Source organism: Scleropages formosus, chromosome 25, assembly GCF_900964775.1.
Source record: "Scleropages formosus chromosome 25, fSclFor1.1, whole genome shotgun sequence".
Classification (NCBI taxonomy): Eukaryota; Metazoa; Chordata; class Actinopteri; order Osteoglossiformes; family Osteoglossidae; genus Scleropages; species Scleropages formosus.
The window spans coordinates 10,262,652-10,278,730 of NC_041830.1; the positions used below are offsets into that span (position 1 = coordinate 10,262,652).

A 16,079-nucleotide genomic window follows, 5' to 3' on the forward strand; every position below is an offset into this window, starting at 1 on the left:
GTTTTCTGTAATTAATCTGTGTTTATGTGCAAATGTCTTGTTTGATTATGCTAATAAGTTAGGCTCTTCTTATTTAAAAAATTCCAACCGAGAACGTGTGGTAATTATGACTGAAATTTGCAGTTTATCGTATGAATTACTAATGCTTGTATAAATCTACCAGTTTATGGACTTTGGTCAGATTGTTGGCTTTTCGCCTCCATAACCGGGAAGCTGAACAGAACTGGCTCGGGGGACACCGTTTTTGCATTAAACCCCGTGTCGCAAGGCTACGGCTCCAGTCCAGAGGTGTGAAAGCTGACACATGAACATGGTGGATGCCCTAAATGTTTCCCAACTAATGGCAAGTTCTGTCGCCATGGAGAGTGGCGGCATGGTGGCACAGCGAGAAGCGCTGCTGTCTCACAGCACCTGGGTGGTGTGAGAGGACATGGGTTTGATCCCTGCATGTTCTCCCTGTGTCTGCATAGATTTCCTCTGGGTACTCTGGTTTCCTCCCACAGTCCAAGACATGCTGTTCAGGTTTTCCCATAGTGTGTGTGTGTGTGTGTGTTCGTTTGTTTGTCTGTTCCACTGATATATGGATGAGTGACCCAGTGTAAGTAGTGTATCTAGCAGTGTAAGTCACCATGGTGAATAAGGTGTGTGGGCTGGTAACACTACATAGTATCCATTGTAAGTTGCTTTGGAGAAAAGTGTCTGCTAAATAAAGAAATATAAAGTATGACTCAATGGTGTGTGTAGCTGAAGATTATTGCCCGGATTACAGATGTGTTCTCAAGTGTCATCCCTCAAAAATACTATGCTTTGGAGTTCAGGTGCAGTATATTTACCATAGCCTATCTTTCTTAAATTACTTTTCCTTCTGCAGACAGTAACTCACCATTCACTTCAACAGCTTTTAATCTGAACCGGCCTTTACCCTCCGAGCTGCGTAGCAGCAGACTGAAGGACAGGGCAGAGAAGGCGCGAGCCCAGGTGCTGCTGGTGGGTGGATGGCGGGGGTGTCAGGACAAGTCCGTGGGGCAAGTCCAGCTCAGCCTTCGCTGTGATTTTAATGAATACCCCAGCGTTCTATCGCAGATGAGAATGAGGCCCAAAGCAAAGAGGAAGTGGGAGCAGAGGATTTCTATTGGTCGGGATGAGAAAGTGTCCAACTGTGACCATTATAAATGATTGATTTGAACAAAGTATGTGTGAATACAATCAGTATTAAAAAAGGTACAAGGGACCACTGTATAACACTGGAATTGATTCAAGTCTGCCTGAACAAAGATAACAGTAGCATTAATTCACAGATTTGACGAAGCGTATTCATCTTTATTTTTTTTTTATTAAGCGTCTCATTTACCTTATTAGTCGACTTTCGTGATTCATCGTATCGTGTACATTTCTTTCTTTTCTTGCATCTTTTGATCACTTTTTTACTTGTTGCACGTATTGCCAGTCTGTGTGGTTGTGCAGAAAGTTCAAAGTTATAAAAAAAATCAGCTCAAAGCATTCTGGTTACTTGCAATTTTGCATTAGTGGATAAGTTAGAGTAGATGACCTTGGCTGGAACTGAGTGAAATGTTTCTGGGGTGTTTCCGTAGGATTCATGAGTGTGTGTCAGAGTGATCGATGCTGATGGCTAACATCTGGAGAGAAACTGGGGGCAAACAAAATATCTTAAAGCTTTGTTGTGCTTCATCACTGAGTCGCAAAAGAACCAGAAATAATGTGGAAAAGACCAGTTGCGACAGAATGATGTCAGAGTAATGCGGCCGCTGCTGTCGCGCTCCTGGTACAACGTTCTCTCAGTCCAGCTGATATTCTTTGTTTGAGCACTTTGTTACCAAAGTCTCCACCCACGAATTGCCGTGCTACAGCGACCGCCCGACACCGCCGGCCGATTCCCTGCCGAAGAAGTCCGGCTCGTCGGAAACCATCTGTCACGTCAGTCTGCTTGAACTGCATGTAGATTGACGGGTGCGAGACCACCGGAGGCGGGGAGCACGACACACTCCCTGCCCCTCCGTCACAAGAATTTAAAACCAGGTATAAGTGCACATCTGACATCCCTCCCTGCTCCTCTCAGAAGGAGCTCCACGCAAGCAGACCTCACCGCATATCTGCACCGTTTCCATGGTCTCACTCTTCAGAGTGACTTAATCAGCCTGACAGACCTTCTCAGCCTGGGGAAACTGTCTCTCTTCCCCTCCCCCACGATGGCACAGCCGGTGACAAACACACAGTGGCACCTCGAGTGTGGCGTCTCTCCGTGGCAGCTCTCCAACCTCCCCCTGCCCAGAGTCTTACTCCCACAGAGATCCCACCCCCCCCCCCCCCGTACACCACCCCCTCAGCCCAGACCCCCACTTGCTCCCTCAGCCAATCAGCAAACCCAGTCACGACCAAAAAAAAAAAAAAAAAGCCCAAGTATGAGTCATTCCTCCCTTTTGTTATGTCCAGTGTTGCTGTTGCGCTGCTGGGCACCCTGTTCCAGTCGAAACAGTCCTGGTGGGTTTATTCAACCCCATCCCCCAAAAACAGCCAACATCATCAGATCTGTTGTGCTCCATCACATCCTACTCGTCCACCTTGCTGCATGTTCTTCTTCCCAGTTGGGTCCTGCAAAGGCCACCCGGATCATTTTCCGGCCACGCTGCGCTCCCCTCCATGGGTAAATACCTCGTCCCATTTTCCTCCCTAACAGAATCCTGACAACCAGCTCTGCGACTGATTCAAGATCTGTTCATTAGTCCAAAGTAACACATTTCTCCATCTGTCACGTGTGAAGGAAGGATGCTGTAATTAGATTTATGTTAAGCAGATACTGGTGTCACTTGACGAGTGTATGGCTCAGACCCATAGGCGAGCTGCTCGTTGGATTGACGGAACGGTAGAGAACGTTGTCACTGGATCAGACATTACACTCTGCCTCCCTGTGGAGCAGCTCTGCTCCACTAAAGATTTTCTTTTGTCGCACGCGGTGCGTGCGTGGGGCGGCATGTGTGCCTCGCGTGTGTTTTGTTGCCTTTTGCCGGCTCGTCGGAAAGCGTGACACACTTTTCCTCAGAGCAAAAATCACAACTAAGAACATGTTTTACTGGATTCGAAATAAGACGGATTTACAGGTCGATCTACGCCCCTACCTTCACCTGTGGTCACAAACTCTGGGTAATGACCGAAAGAATAACATCGCGGGTACAAGCGGCTGAAATGAGTTTTCTCCGCAGTGTGTTGGGACTCACTCTCCATGATAGGGTAACGAGCTTGGACATCCTTGAGGAGCTCAGAGTAGAGGCGCTACTTCTCTACATTGAGAGGAGCCCATTGAGGTGGTTCGGGAATCTGGTAAGGATGCCCCCTGGGCACCTCCCTTTGGGGGTCTACGAGGCACGGTCAACTGGGACAAGGTCCTGAGGTCAGCCCAGGACCTGCTAGAGAGATTTTATCTCCCAGTTGGCCTGGGAGCGGCTAGGGATCCCCCGGGTTGAGCTGGAGGAAGTTGGAGGGACAGGAACGTCTGGGCTGCTCTGTTTTCCCTATTTTTCCCTGTTGCCACCGCGGCCCTAGTAGGACAAGAGGGTAAGACAATGGATGGGTGGATGGAAAATAAGATGGTGCCTTTCTGACCTGCATCATATCATATCTTTATCCGCAGTGGTAGTCAACTGGGCTGTCTTGAAGTGTAATCCAACATTTGTACTGGCAAAATCAGAAGGCCATAAGTTCAAGTCATAACGTAGGTCCTGAAACTGCACGGTTGAGAAAGTTTTCTAAAAAACAAAAATTGAATGTTTTTTTTTTGGAATCAATATCTCAGATTCCAGGGACTCATTAGTGAAACATTTGAAGGATTTGACATGTAACTGTAAGGTTTGCAGTTTGAGCCCATCCTAGATGTCAGTGTGTTTTCATACCCTTTCATAGCCCAGGACTTTTCCAGTGCCCTTCAGAAAGGATTCTTCGTATTATGCAGAGAATACAGTTGTTGCCTTGTATTAAAGAACCTGGGCTTGAATCCCACTCCTACTGTTCTACCCTTGATCGAAGCACTTACCCTGAAGTGACAGTGAAAATTACCCAGCTGTATGAATCTATAAACCGTTTTAAGAGGCTTTGTATACAAACCTAACATTGCAAGTTACCTTGGACAAAAGGTAAATAAATAATAGTTAGTAATAAATATTAGTATTAACCTTCTGTCTTAAACCAGGCATTGAAATCCCCTTAATTATTTCAATAAATATTGAGCACATATTTAATTTTTGAAGTTATGACAACTTTGCACAGCCTTTGGAGTAAAATGGGATTCACATCCAACTGAAAGGCAACATAACAACAAAAATTCTGGTGAGCACAGACATTATCAAACTAAATTTAAAAACACAAATTCCCAATTGTACATTAGCTTTAAATGCATGCTGTTTAAGTTGTTCAGGGTATTGGCATCTGTGGAATAAAGCCTTGTAAACAGACCAGCTGTCAGGCGGTTTTGATTATTCTGTAGCTCCTCAGCGGAGGACGGAAACAGCAGCATGCTGTGTAAGTGCTGCCTTTTTGCAGGGTGCATCCGGATGGCAAGGTTTCCCAAACAGCCACTGTGCAAACAGCGCATGGGGAACTGCTCTATCCATGAAGCCTGATGAATGAACTTGGGTGGATGAAACTGCCTGTTAAGCAGAAAAAACACATTCATTGAATAGGGGACAAGAGAAAAAACTGCTCTCCAGTGGGTCTTGGGCTTGAGTCCTGCTTGGGGTGCCTTGTGGTGGACTGGCAGCCTGTTCTGGGTGTGCCCCTCCCCCTCCAGCCCTGCACCCTGTGTTGCTGGGTTAGGCTCCAGTTCGCCGCGACCCCCTCGGGACAAGCGGCTTCAGATAAGACAAAAAAAAAAAAAAACTTTTCTGTCCTTCATGCAGAAATAAGTCAATAGGAAATCGCAACAAGTTACCGCACAGGGGAAATATGGACAATGAAATGTGCAACGTTAAGGCAGAGAAAGTCACTTCGGCCTTCCTGGTCTGAAAGCAAAGTAATAATGGATTCGAATGGTATTTTTACTACTCCACATTTTACTGTCAGTTCTACTACACTCACAGCTTCAGCGCATGTTTACTTAGCATACCAAAAGGCATCTTAAAAACTAGTATTACACTTCTGACACCAGTACAGAGCTAGTTCATAAAAATTTAATAATCTTTTATTTAAAAAGTGTGTCTCTCAGACAGCAAAATGAGGCAAATACAATAACACTCTACATGAGGTCCCCGTCATATGATGCACTGAAAAAGTATATCTGACAGCAAAACAACATATAGTGAGAATATTTTTTCGCTTAAGAAACAATCGAAAACGTCAACAATGGGGTTAGAGTTTTGATACACTTCATTATCAGCTGGTAAGAAAACTCAACAATATTTAAGAACAATCTACCGTTCTCGAAAGCATGAGCTAATTTTTACAGTGAGAATCAGATTTAGGATGCTGGTCATACATTATAGTGACGAAGTGAATCAAGCTTATTAATAACAGCAAACACGTATTCTCATTCTTGCAGAAAATGAATGCAGATAAGCAGGAGATATGTACCTGTACCCTCAACTAAATTCCTCTCTTTCTTGGAAATGAATACTGTTAGTTTAAGTTAGTTGTGCTTTCTCATTTAGGAGGCAGGAGCCATGCCTGCTAGTTTGTATACAGGGCACTATTTTCTTCAATAACACCTTTATAATTAAATACATTGTTACTAGATAAAATACACATTTCCAAAAATCGCAACTTTGATTTTCAGCTAAAATGTGCATTGCAGTATGTCTAGCAGTGTATCTGTGGGGATGGTGACAAATAAGGGGCAAAGTATTTGCAGAACAACAGTGATGTGTCCTGTGATGGGAACCATCTTAACATGGGGTGAAGAAACACTAACACGAGGGAGAGGAAACGATAATAATAATGGGGCAGCGAGCCGTCAGGTTACCGAGCAGCACGTGACACTTGGCTGAGTCAGGGTTCTCAGATTGCCCTGCACGTATTTGTTGTATCTACAGGGAGATATCCATCTGCTGGGGACCCCACACAAGCAATTGTCATTGTCGCTGCAGTGAGTAGCCATGCAGCCTGTTCCGACCCGTAACGAGTGTTGTATTGTATTGCACTGAATTGCATTGCATTTTTCTCCGAAATGTACGTCACTTTGGAGAAAAGGATCTGCTGAATGAATAAATGTATATGTAAGTGGCACCAAAAGAGCAATGCAACTGGAATCCATCCCTGGACACAACCTGCATACTTACTCACTATGGACTGAAACTGTGCTTTAAACTGAACCCGTATACCACTCTTAAACATGCCAATTAGGTATGAGGGATTTTTATATCTGAAGATTACTGCTGAGTCCAACTTGTTTATTAACGGAGAAAAACCCTCCAGTAATTTATTATGCTGCTGATTTTTTCATGAGGACAATTAGATTAATAATGCAATTATGCAAAATACAGACACATTCCCAAATGAGGAAACGGAAAAATATTATATAGCCACATTGTGAGTAAAGTTTGGTTTGAGACTCTTATACCTTAAACGACAACATTGCGTGGACTGACCGACCTGTTCTCACATAAGCCACATGTGACCGTTCACAAAACACAAATAAACAAATGTTGGTGTGATAAGGTGAAAAATACTCTAATGAAAACTTGGTTATAAAAGCAATCCATCTGAAGAAACTTAAATTCATACTTCTGTTTCTGGGTCCATCAGATACAGGTCCATAACCTGTAGATGACATGCTGATGCATAGTGCTGAAGAGAACGTGAGAAACATTCATGTAGGATCTTTTCTCCACGTGTGGAACCAGTGCTCCCATTTAGTTCATTTCCCGCAGTTGAACCCCACAAATTGCTGGTGGTGGTCTCAATCTGATGTGTGTGACCAGAATTATTGTGAGGGTCCTATGAGGCCTCCGTGGAGGGTTGTAGCCAGGGCTATGTGTATCGAATTTATTTCACCTGTTTGATGGTACCCTTGTGGGATCTGAACATGCAACCTGCTGAACACCATACAGCACCCGCTGGCCTCGACAATTGTCTGCAAATCCCAGCGCTGATTTACGACCATCTGTGGTGAGACTTGAACCCGCAATGCACATTTCTAAGATGACCTGCCTGTTACAGCCGCTTGTGGCGGAAACTGAACCCACAGTCTGCTGCTTTCACAATGACCGACCTGTTCCCACGGTGGCCTCTAATTATCAGGAGCTGTCCCGAGAGCAGTGAAGGAGAAAGGGCGCCACTGACATAGACAGAAAAAGTAAATACCGGAGTTCCGTTTGTTTGAGCTCGGGATGAAAACCAGTTACAGACGAGCCGTTTGGATGACCCGCTGTTTGCTCGCTCGCTTGTTTCGTTCATTTGTTTGTTTGTTCACAAATAAGTTGCAAGAATCACAACAAAAAGCATAAATATTTTAGCAGAGCTAAAGAGGCGTGCACGCTGAAAAGGTAACCATCTGCGGCCAGAGCTGCCGTTCTGTCGTGGTGCTTGGGTGGGGGCGGGGGGGGGGGGGGGCTGGTGAACAGCTTCTAATGGTGCTGAGCTACAGGTTGCCGCAGAGAGAGAGCCTGTAAGGGGCCGCTGGGGATTGCACGGCTGGGTTAAGCCGCGCTCTCCATCTGACACGCTCTCTAAGCTGTGCGTCGATCGCTCGCTGCCTTTCCGGCAACAAGCGGCCTAATTAGGCGGCGCGGAGCTGGAGCACCTCCAACGCAGACGGGCCACATCGTCCTAGAGCTGACGCACCAGTCCGGCACCCTTCCGTTAACCCCCGTTCGCTTGATCGCTCTCCTCCTTCTTTCCCAACACATATCCCTCCCTGACGGATGCTGAGCTCTACCCTCAGCACCCGTCCCTGCCAACCGCCATCATGCAGGCGGTCATCATTTCAGAAGCTGCTTGGCACCTTCCTTTAAAGACCAAAAAAGTAATAATAACAATAATCATAATAAAGAGAAAATGTTCGGAAAAGGGACGGAAAACTTTTTGCGCCGTGATCCCACGTTTTCGGAAGCGCTTCGGTGAGCACGATCTTTTCGGCTAGGCTGTGGATAAAGAGGCTGAGTTCAAAGCCGTGCTCTCGGAACAATTACGAGGAACCTCTGCCGTAATTGTCCGAACTCTGTATGAGAAGATGGCCACCCTTGGCCCCTTCTGCCTCAGCCCATTTATCAGGACAAAATAACGAGGCAGGATTAGATAAAGTAGGCTCAGGCAGTCCTCATTGCACCAGCCATGGTATAAACCAAGTGGTCAATACTGAGAATGCCGTTCTGTTTAAGTTCCTGCGCTGTCCGTATGGGTTAATCCACGCTCCGACTCAAGGTAAAAGAGCAAGAACTGAGGACAAAGGGTCCCGGTGGGATGTTCACAATATTGTTGTCATTGGAGCAACAGCAACCAACGAAATCACAGCGGTCATCCAAATTACACTGACAGTCAGATGTCATAAGTATTTGTACTGTCAGTTTGAGTCAAGCCAAACTGCTATTCATGGTCTCAGAAAGAGAAGGTGTCAAGGGTGTGGCTTTCTGTGTATTTTTGTATGTGTGTGAGACAGAGAGAGGGGGAGGGATGAAATCCTTGACTTCTGGTTTCTTGGAAACAATAATGCTGAGCGAGGTGTAATGCTGCGTCATTCCACCCTCCGCACATACGTGCCCGCTTGCATTTTCCACACATCCAAGCTGTTATCTGGCTAACTCTGAAAGTGCCTCCTGTCCTGCACCGCGGTGAACGCCCCTCGTGCTCCAGTTGGCCTGGAGTGGATTACTCACACATGTCTTTTGCCAGAACTGGTGAGATGAGGCATGCAAGACCAAAATCAGAAGAGGAGGTATGATTTTTTTTTTTTAATGAAAGTTGCAGGTCGATATTATAACCTTAGAACCTAAAACTGAAACACAGTAAAAAAGAAAAAAAATATGGTCTTCTAAGTAAGAAGCCTGCTGGTTCCTGTTCTTGGATGCTTCAGCTTTACCCTAAAGAAGGTGTGTGGACAGTGAACTTGATGTAAAGTATTGCTTAAAATCTGTTTAGTCACACACCATCTGAATACTAAATACTAATAATGGAGTAATAATTAATATCTTCATTTATATTTATTCATTCAGCAGACACTTTCCCAGGGAAGCGATGTACATCTCAGACTAAAGTGTGCATTTCACAACAGGCAAAGAGCTTTGCATGCAGACACAATTCTCAAAGCACAATCCGTTTGTCAAATACCACAGTTTTCGCTGCTGAGCGTTGTATGAGCAGCTTCCTAGAATCCATTCTGATAGGAAAGACAGAAGTGATTGTGACAGATGGATTTGAACAAATTCAATCAGCTGTTAGGAGATCGGGAGAGAAGTGGTTCTGAAAGACAAAGGTTTCAGACCCTTGTTGATGTTGAAAAGGATTCAGCAACTCTGAAGGATCCATGGAACTCATTACACCACATCAGAGCCAAAATCAAACAGCTTTCAAACTTTTAGTTTTGAGCTTATCATGAGTGTACGGACAGTACAATTTGATCTCCAAAGTGCTACCTATTAAGCCTAAATCGTTACAAATAAATTATGATTTGAATTTCCAAGTTACAAAGAAAAGCCGATTTGGGCTGGAAGAAGGACACACGATAAGGGCCGACAGCTTTTGGCCGTGAGTTCTGTTTTCATCCCTCATTGTGGAAGACGTGCTGGTTAGACCTTCGCTGCTGCTTGTTCGGGTGCAGTAGGCTGATGTATAGAAACCCTGGAAACCCTTACCTGATGTGTCAGAATGAGCTCTGATACAGACTGCCAGGTTTGGAGATGATGGGGTGGAGAATGCCAACAACGTAACTCTTCTATATTGTCAATTATTCATTACAGTACGGGTTTAATAACTCAGCTCTATGTTCCACTTCTTCTTTCACATAAAAAGGTGAGAGGAGAGGTCAGACTGGGAGCTGACACACAGTTTTGCCCCTGACCCCGACATCACAAGTGCATTGGGTCTAATTACCCCGGGTTGTATCTAGAAGGCATGTAATCCGGGATAATTCCCACTTTCCTGGCACCCAAATCGGGATAAACAAATCCTTGGGGAGTAAAATCCAGCAGAGATCCCCTTAAAGCACACAGGAGGGAGGGGTGAGAGGAAGAAGTGGACGGAACTTCTTAATAAGAACTTTGAAGCTATGAGGTTTTAATAAATAGATCCCTCAGCACAAATTCTCACATATTGTTTGCGCCTCCAGCTGCTACTTTGGGTGCATCTCTGGGGTCTGAGGGTTAAATAGCTCATTTTTCTTCAGCAATCTGACCTGACTAAAGTAATGAAGTCATGTAATGCGTTCAGGATAAGCACGTTTGAGGGGCTCCACTCATCTGAGCTGAGCTCATGAGTGGGTTGGTACCTGCATCTGGGCCAAAGGAAGTGTTGCCTTTCACAACTTGAGCGAGAGAACATGCGATAACATCACATATGGCTTGTCACTGTAAAGCACTTTCCCAAACAGGCCCTTGGAGACTCGTGTCGTTCATTTCTGAAGCTCACAGGAAGAACAATGCGGCCCTGATGGGGAGGGACGGACGAGGTCCTTCTGCCTCTGCTGATTTATTCATCCCTCATTTACTCATTCAGTCCCTATCGATTACTCATGTCTCAAATTCAGAGTAGAGGCTAATTGATCACCTGTCTCAGGCTCACTGGATTGGATTGGATTGGTGGTGGTGTGTGTGTGTGTGAGAGGATGGTAGAGGGGATGCTACGTACCCCTGTGGCAGACTGTCCTTGGAAGCAGATGAGGCAAAAACAAGCACAGGATGGGCTGCGCAATGAGCCTCGCTCTGCCAGGAGCATCAATATCAATTTGGCGGTGCTTAGCTGCCGAAGCCACTCGTGGCAAAGTCTCCGGGGGGCGTGGCTGAGGACGTGACAATTGTTCCCCCCCCCACCCCACTGGATCACTTTTCCAATAGCGGTGGGATGCAGTACTCAGAGAGCCGTGTTAAACAGTACGATAAAGGGTCATATCCCCAGTGTTGATGTACACACAGCGCAGGACTCCTACCAGCAACTACAACTGCATAAATTTTCAATACATGCCAATGTAGCATTTATGATGGTTATTATTATTATTATTGTTGTTGTTGTTGTTGTTGTTAGGATTAATTAATTAATTATTGGTTATATTATATTATATAGATTAATTACTTAATTAATTAGTGGAGATAGGATATATACATATATATATCCTAAAGAGGGGTGCGGTGGCGCAGTGGGTTGGACGACAGTCCTGCTCTCGGGTGGGTCTGGGGTTCGAGTCCCGCTTGGGGTGCCTTGCGATGGACTGGCGTCCCGTCCTGGGTGTGTCCCCTCCCCCTCCAGCCTTACACCCTGTGTTGCCGGGTTGGCTCCGTGACCCCGTATGGGACAAGCGGTTCTGAAAATGTGTGTGTGTGTGTGTGTGTGTGTGTGTGTGTATATCCTAAAGATATATATATATATATACACACATCACCTTAAAACCTCATTTTGAATCAAGCCATGTGGAGACATCACTGGTCTTTATGTATATATCAGAGTTTTCATTGTTTCCGTTGTCGTTTTTTTTGGCTAGTGCTGTAGTTCTGTAATCGGTTAAACCTGAATCTGCACCATGTTGGTCAAGAGTAATTAGACATGTTAACTCGCATGAGGATAAGCGGGTCACAAGTTCGGAAAGTGCGCGTAGAAAGCACAGATGTAACTTCAGAGTGTGACAGAGATGTGGGTGACAGGGTCGGGGGCTCCGCGCAGCCGCATCGCTCCACAACCACGCGTAAGCACCGCGCACAGCGGCTGCGCGGTCAAGAAGTCGGAGGTGGCTGGGGGTCGATTGCAAGTGTCTGTCATGCACACCCCCCTGGGCTGCGCAACTTGCACCCGCCCCCTCAAAATCTGCCCTCTGCCTTGCAGGGCGGACTGTGAGCATGAGTGCCAGCAACGGGGGGGGGGGGAGGGTGCCAATGGTCTTGGGGGCTGCCAGTGACAGCAGGATTTGTAGACCCACACACACACACACACCCTCTGATTCTCAGTCTTTGCCTGATTTAACTGATAGCAGCTGTGATGCAAACAGAGGTGTAATTTGTACAGTCAGAACGAGTTTGGAATGAGAGCCTTGCTCCCCGGAGGCCCCCAGAACACACGACCAGATCAGGCTGTCAGGTTGCTGGCGCTCACCTGCTGGCGCTCACCTGGCCTCGCGTTACTGTACGGCAGTAAAATCAAAGCACTCTGAACAATGGAGGCCTGAGCTGGTGTTTGGGAGTGACTCTGTGTGTGTGTGTCCGGGCCAATGCTGGAGAAAGACGACATCTTCATAAAGCTTCCTCTGCCGCTGCCTCGCTACCCAGCACAACAATCCTCCCCTTCTCTTCCCTTTCCTTGCGTTTGCCGCCGATAGAATTCGCTCAATTAAACTAATCGCGTCCCCACAGAGGGAAGACAGACACGGGCACAATCACAGGAGAATACCCCAGTCGCGAGGAGGGCGCCGGCACGCAGAAAACTCCCACTCTCCAAGTTCTTTACAGAGCGACAAACCCAAAAGCGAGAACTTTCTTCTTCTTTTTTTGCCTTTTTTTGTCATCCCCTCAGGGATACCGTGCCAACTACTGGAGCACAGTTCAAGCACTCGCTCCGGTTTGGAGGATCCCCTGGTGCTCGGCACCGAGCGCCATAAAACTCCTATGCAATTTATACATCAGACTTGCAACTTGCTTGAGGAAAACAAAGAGGCAGAGGCGCAATTGGGGAGGCGGCAGGGTAATGGGGTGGGGAGGGGGGTATCGTCAGACAATACCGCACCAACAGGAGCGTGAATTCAGCTCATCTTCGCAAACAACATAAAAATGACCCGCATAATCGATCAGTAGCCGAGGACTCGTATGCCAATGGAAGTCAGAAAGAAGTAGCGAGTTGGAAGCTCACTGTGACAGACAATGAGAGTGATTGCCTCTTGAGACCAGGTCCCGCGTTCCTGCAAGGATGCTGCAGAGAGCAATATTAAAAGCTTTATTACGGGTGTCGGTGTCAAATTAGCGGAGCACGCCGCGTGTGCTCGGGCATATATTTGCTTTGCTCCGCATAGATCATTTCCTGCATCCGGCTGAGCGCATGAAATTGAAATATAAATAAAGAGGCCCCATGAAAATGTACTTAACATCCTTTTTCTGAGGAAATGCAATAAGTGCTTGGCTTGAAAGGAAGAGGGAGCAAGACGGAGGGAGGCAGATGGGGTAATAACGCTCAGGTTGAGGATAATAAATGGACAGTTCGGCGGTCTCGCACGTGCGTGTTGAAAATGTGCCGCGGTTTGTGTTCGTCCTTTCCTGACCGCTGAAGGACGTGTTTACAAGTACTGGACAACTGGACTGTGAGCATGTCCTACGAAAGAGTGCTGATGGTTACCTGTTTGCAAAGGCAAGTTGAACCACCTGTGACCATGGGCGAGTCGACAGTCCTCTCCAGGGCAGTTCTTTCAATGTGCAAATAAACGACAGAAGAGCTCAGAGAAACTATCAGCTGGACCAGGTCATGGGGGGCATTTTTGGACCGTGTCCACGCTATCTTGCAAGTGGTGACCATATAACCACAACCTGGTCTTACGCATCTTTACACTGTTTTTCTTCGCTCCTCTGCCAAAGTCAGGAAAACCAACCATAACCCCTAAAGAAAGTGACCGAACCCATAAGCGAGAATTTGGCAAAACACAAAAACAGATAAAAAAGAAAAAAAAAAAAAAAATCACATTTTGAAAAAAAAATCCAGATAAAAGCATTCCTTCGAATGCATTGCAAACACAACACAGCAAGAAACAATTTCCGTTTCTGAGAACCGCTTTCCAAAGTAGAGTGTAACCGCACACGCACATGCGTACGTCGCGTTCATCTGCATGAATTGTGCACAAATTGCGTGAACTTCCTGATGTGCACGGCAGGATGAAGACCCGTCTTCCTGGACAGTACTCCAGAGCCCAGAACCTGAACCCTCCACTTTGGATGCAGCACTTAGTTTAATGTTTCACTGGGAACAGATCCCCCTCCACCCCAGCAGCGCTCCACTCCTGTAGCGCCAACCTCCGCCGCTCTGCGCCGGTTAAAACGCTAATGCACTTTGTGGCTGATGTGTGCACAACACCACTGCAGATTATTTTAATTGCACTTAATGTGTTGCTCTCTTCTACAGTGGCCATTTAAAGCCTGATCTGCTTAGGAAGCGTTGGCTGAGTAAATAAAACCCCATACAGGGGACCGTGGGCCATCTTCACAGGATGACAGCAGGAAGAAGGAGCGTGCGAACCTCCGGGAAGCCGGCGCCGGGCTCCCGACAAAACTCTCAGCAGATGGAAAGACTTGGGGCGAAACACGCAGCAGCCTCCTCTACTTCCACGCACGCTCACGCACGCGCCCTGCAGACCGAAGCGAATCAGCACCGGCAGTGCTGTCAGGAGGAAGCAGGAGTTACTTAGCTTACCGTGTCCTATCCACCAGGAGAGCAGGAGCAGCTCAAGGATCATGTCGAGTAGTTGATAGGGGGTTGGTGGGAGTCGTTCCTCTGAAGAGCCGCCGGAGATGAACTCAGAGCCTCCGGGAGGCTGGTAGCTCCCTCCTCGGGCTGCGGTCAGGATGGGGAATCCTGCGCTGCCTCGTCTCTCGTCTCCCTCCTCTTTGGAGTCCCTCGTCCCCGTGGCGCGTTGTGCTCGTCTCTGCTTTGCTGCCCTGCCGGCGCGAGCTCTGAGCTTCTCCACACTCTCCCACTCTCTCGTCTCTTTCCTTGCTCGCTTTCTTTCTCCCTCTCTCCCTCTCTCTCTCTCTCCCTCTCTCTCACTCACTCCCTCCTCTCTCGCTCCGGCTCGCTGCCATTCCACGCTTGGGCTTGGAGTGCCCCCCCATTCTCTCTCTCGCTCGCTCACTCTCCCTTCTCATTCGCCAACTCAGCCAGAAGTAGAGAAAGGTACAGTAGTGAGTGGTCTCGCCCGCCTCTTCTCTCGCTCGCTTTTGTTTTTCTGCATCAATGGCCGTACAACAGCCGTGGGAGAAACAGAACTGGGCTCTGTTTCCACAGGAAAGACCCTAGAATGCCGGTCCAAAGGGCAGAATCTTGCATCTACCTCCTTCTGCACACCTCCAGTCCACTTCCAATGTCTCCAACTCCACACAATTGACCAACAAAGGTTTCAGTATTTTTTTTAAAAAGTTGCCGATACTAAAGAGACTGATACGAAGGGAAGGGATGGCCCACAGAGGAGCAGCCCTGAATAAGGAAACCCCCGATAAAGTGTTCTGCTTCTCATTGTCCAGATGAGGGAGGGTCTGGGTCTGTTTCAGATGCTGTGAGCACACAGAGCCCTTGCCTGGGGCAATTTTTAACCCTGTATCAGTGGCAAGAGAGGGGAGCGTGGTTTTATCACACTTATGAGGCTCCTTCCGCGATCAGCACTTCCTTTCCCTTCGAGAGCCGTTTCCCTTCAGCTCAGGGAACCTTCAACAACGTAGCATGTCATCGAGTCCCTCCATCGACCATAAAAATGCTCTTAGAAGAAATAGAGCACCTCTGGTTGGTGGAATAATGTAGGACAGCTTTCTATGCCATGTCTTGGAAATCGTGACCATTGTGATGTTTGCATATGGTGCCATATGCCGTCTGAAAGTCGATGATTGTACCATGTATTCCATATATAGCTTTGGGCAAGAAGTAGCGTCACCTTCCACATGGAGGGCAGGACGATAGAAATCTTCAATTACAATGAAAGAGGACCAGTGTGCCTCTGCACGGCGGACTGAATCAGGAGGATCTGCTCTGCCCATCCGGTCGCCCTGCTTGGCTGCAGTCCCACAGAACCTGAACTTAGCAAGTGGATGATATCCAAGAAGGAAGAACAGGATGCAACTGCATTGTCCTCTAATGCCAACTGGACTCCTAAGAAGAAATAAACAATGAAAGCTGGCAGGACTAGCATTTGTTACTCTTCGGTTTTCTGTTCATTGGTATTACTGTAGTTTTGTTGCTCGTCCAACATCTTC

General features: G+C 47.0%; 1 protein-coding gene across 3 annotated transcripts in view; it reads right to left on the bottom strand.

The window, feature by feature from the left end:
- The window catches only part of LOC108921321 (kin of IRRE-like protein 3), a 161,376-nt gene extending 146,541 nt beyond the window's left edge, over window positions 1–14,835 (bottom strand). For all 3 annotated transcript variants that reach the window (XR_003797342.1, XM_018730756.2, XM_029249450.1), the window contains exon 1: window positions 14,530–14,835. Coding sequence is in view for 2 of the 3 variants with exons in the window: in XM_018730756.2 (XP_018586272.2) it covers window positions 14,530–14,572 (43 nt within the window). In the remaining variant the exon portion in view is untranslated. The remainder of the gene's footprint in view (window positions 1–14,529) is intronic.
- Window positions 14,836–16,079: the final 1,244 nt, after the last annotated feature.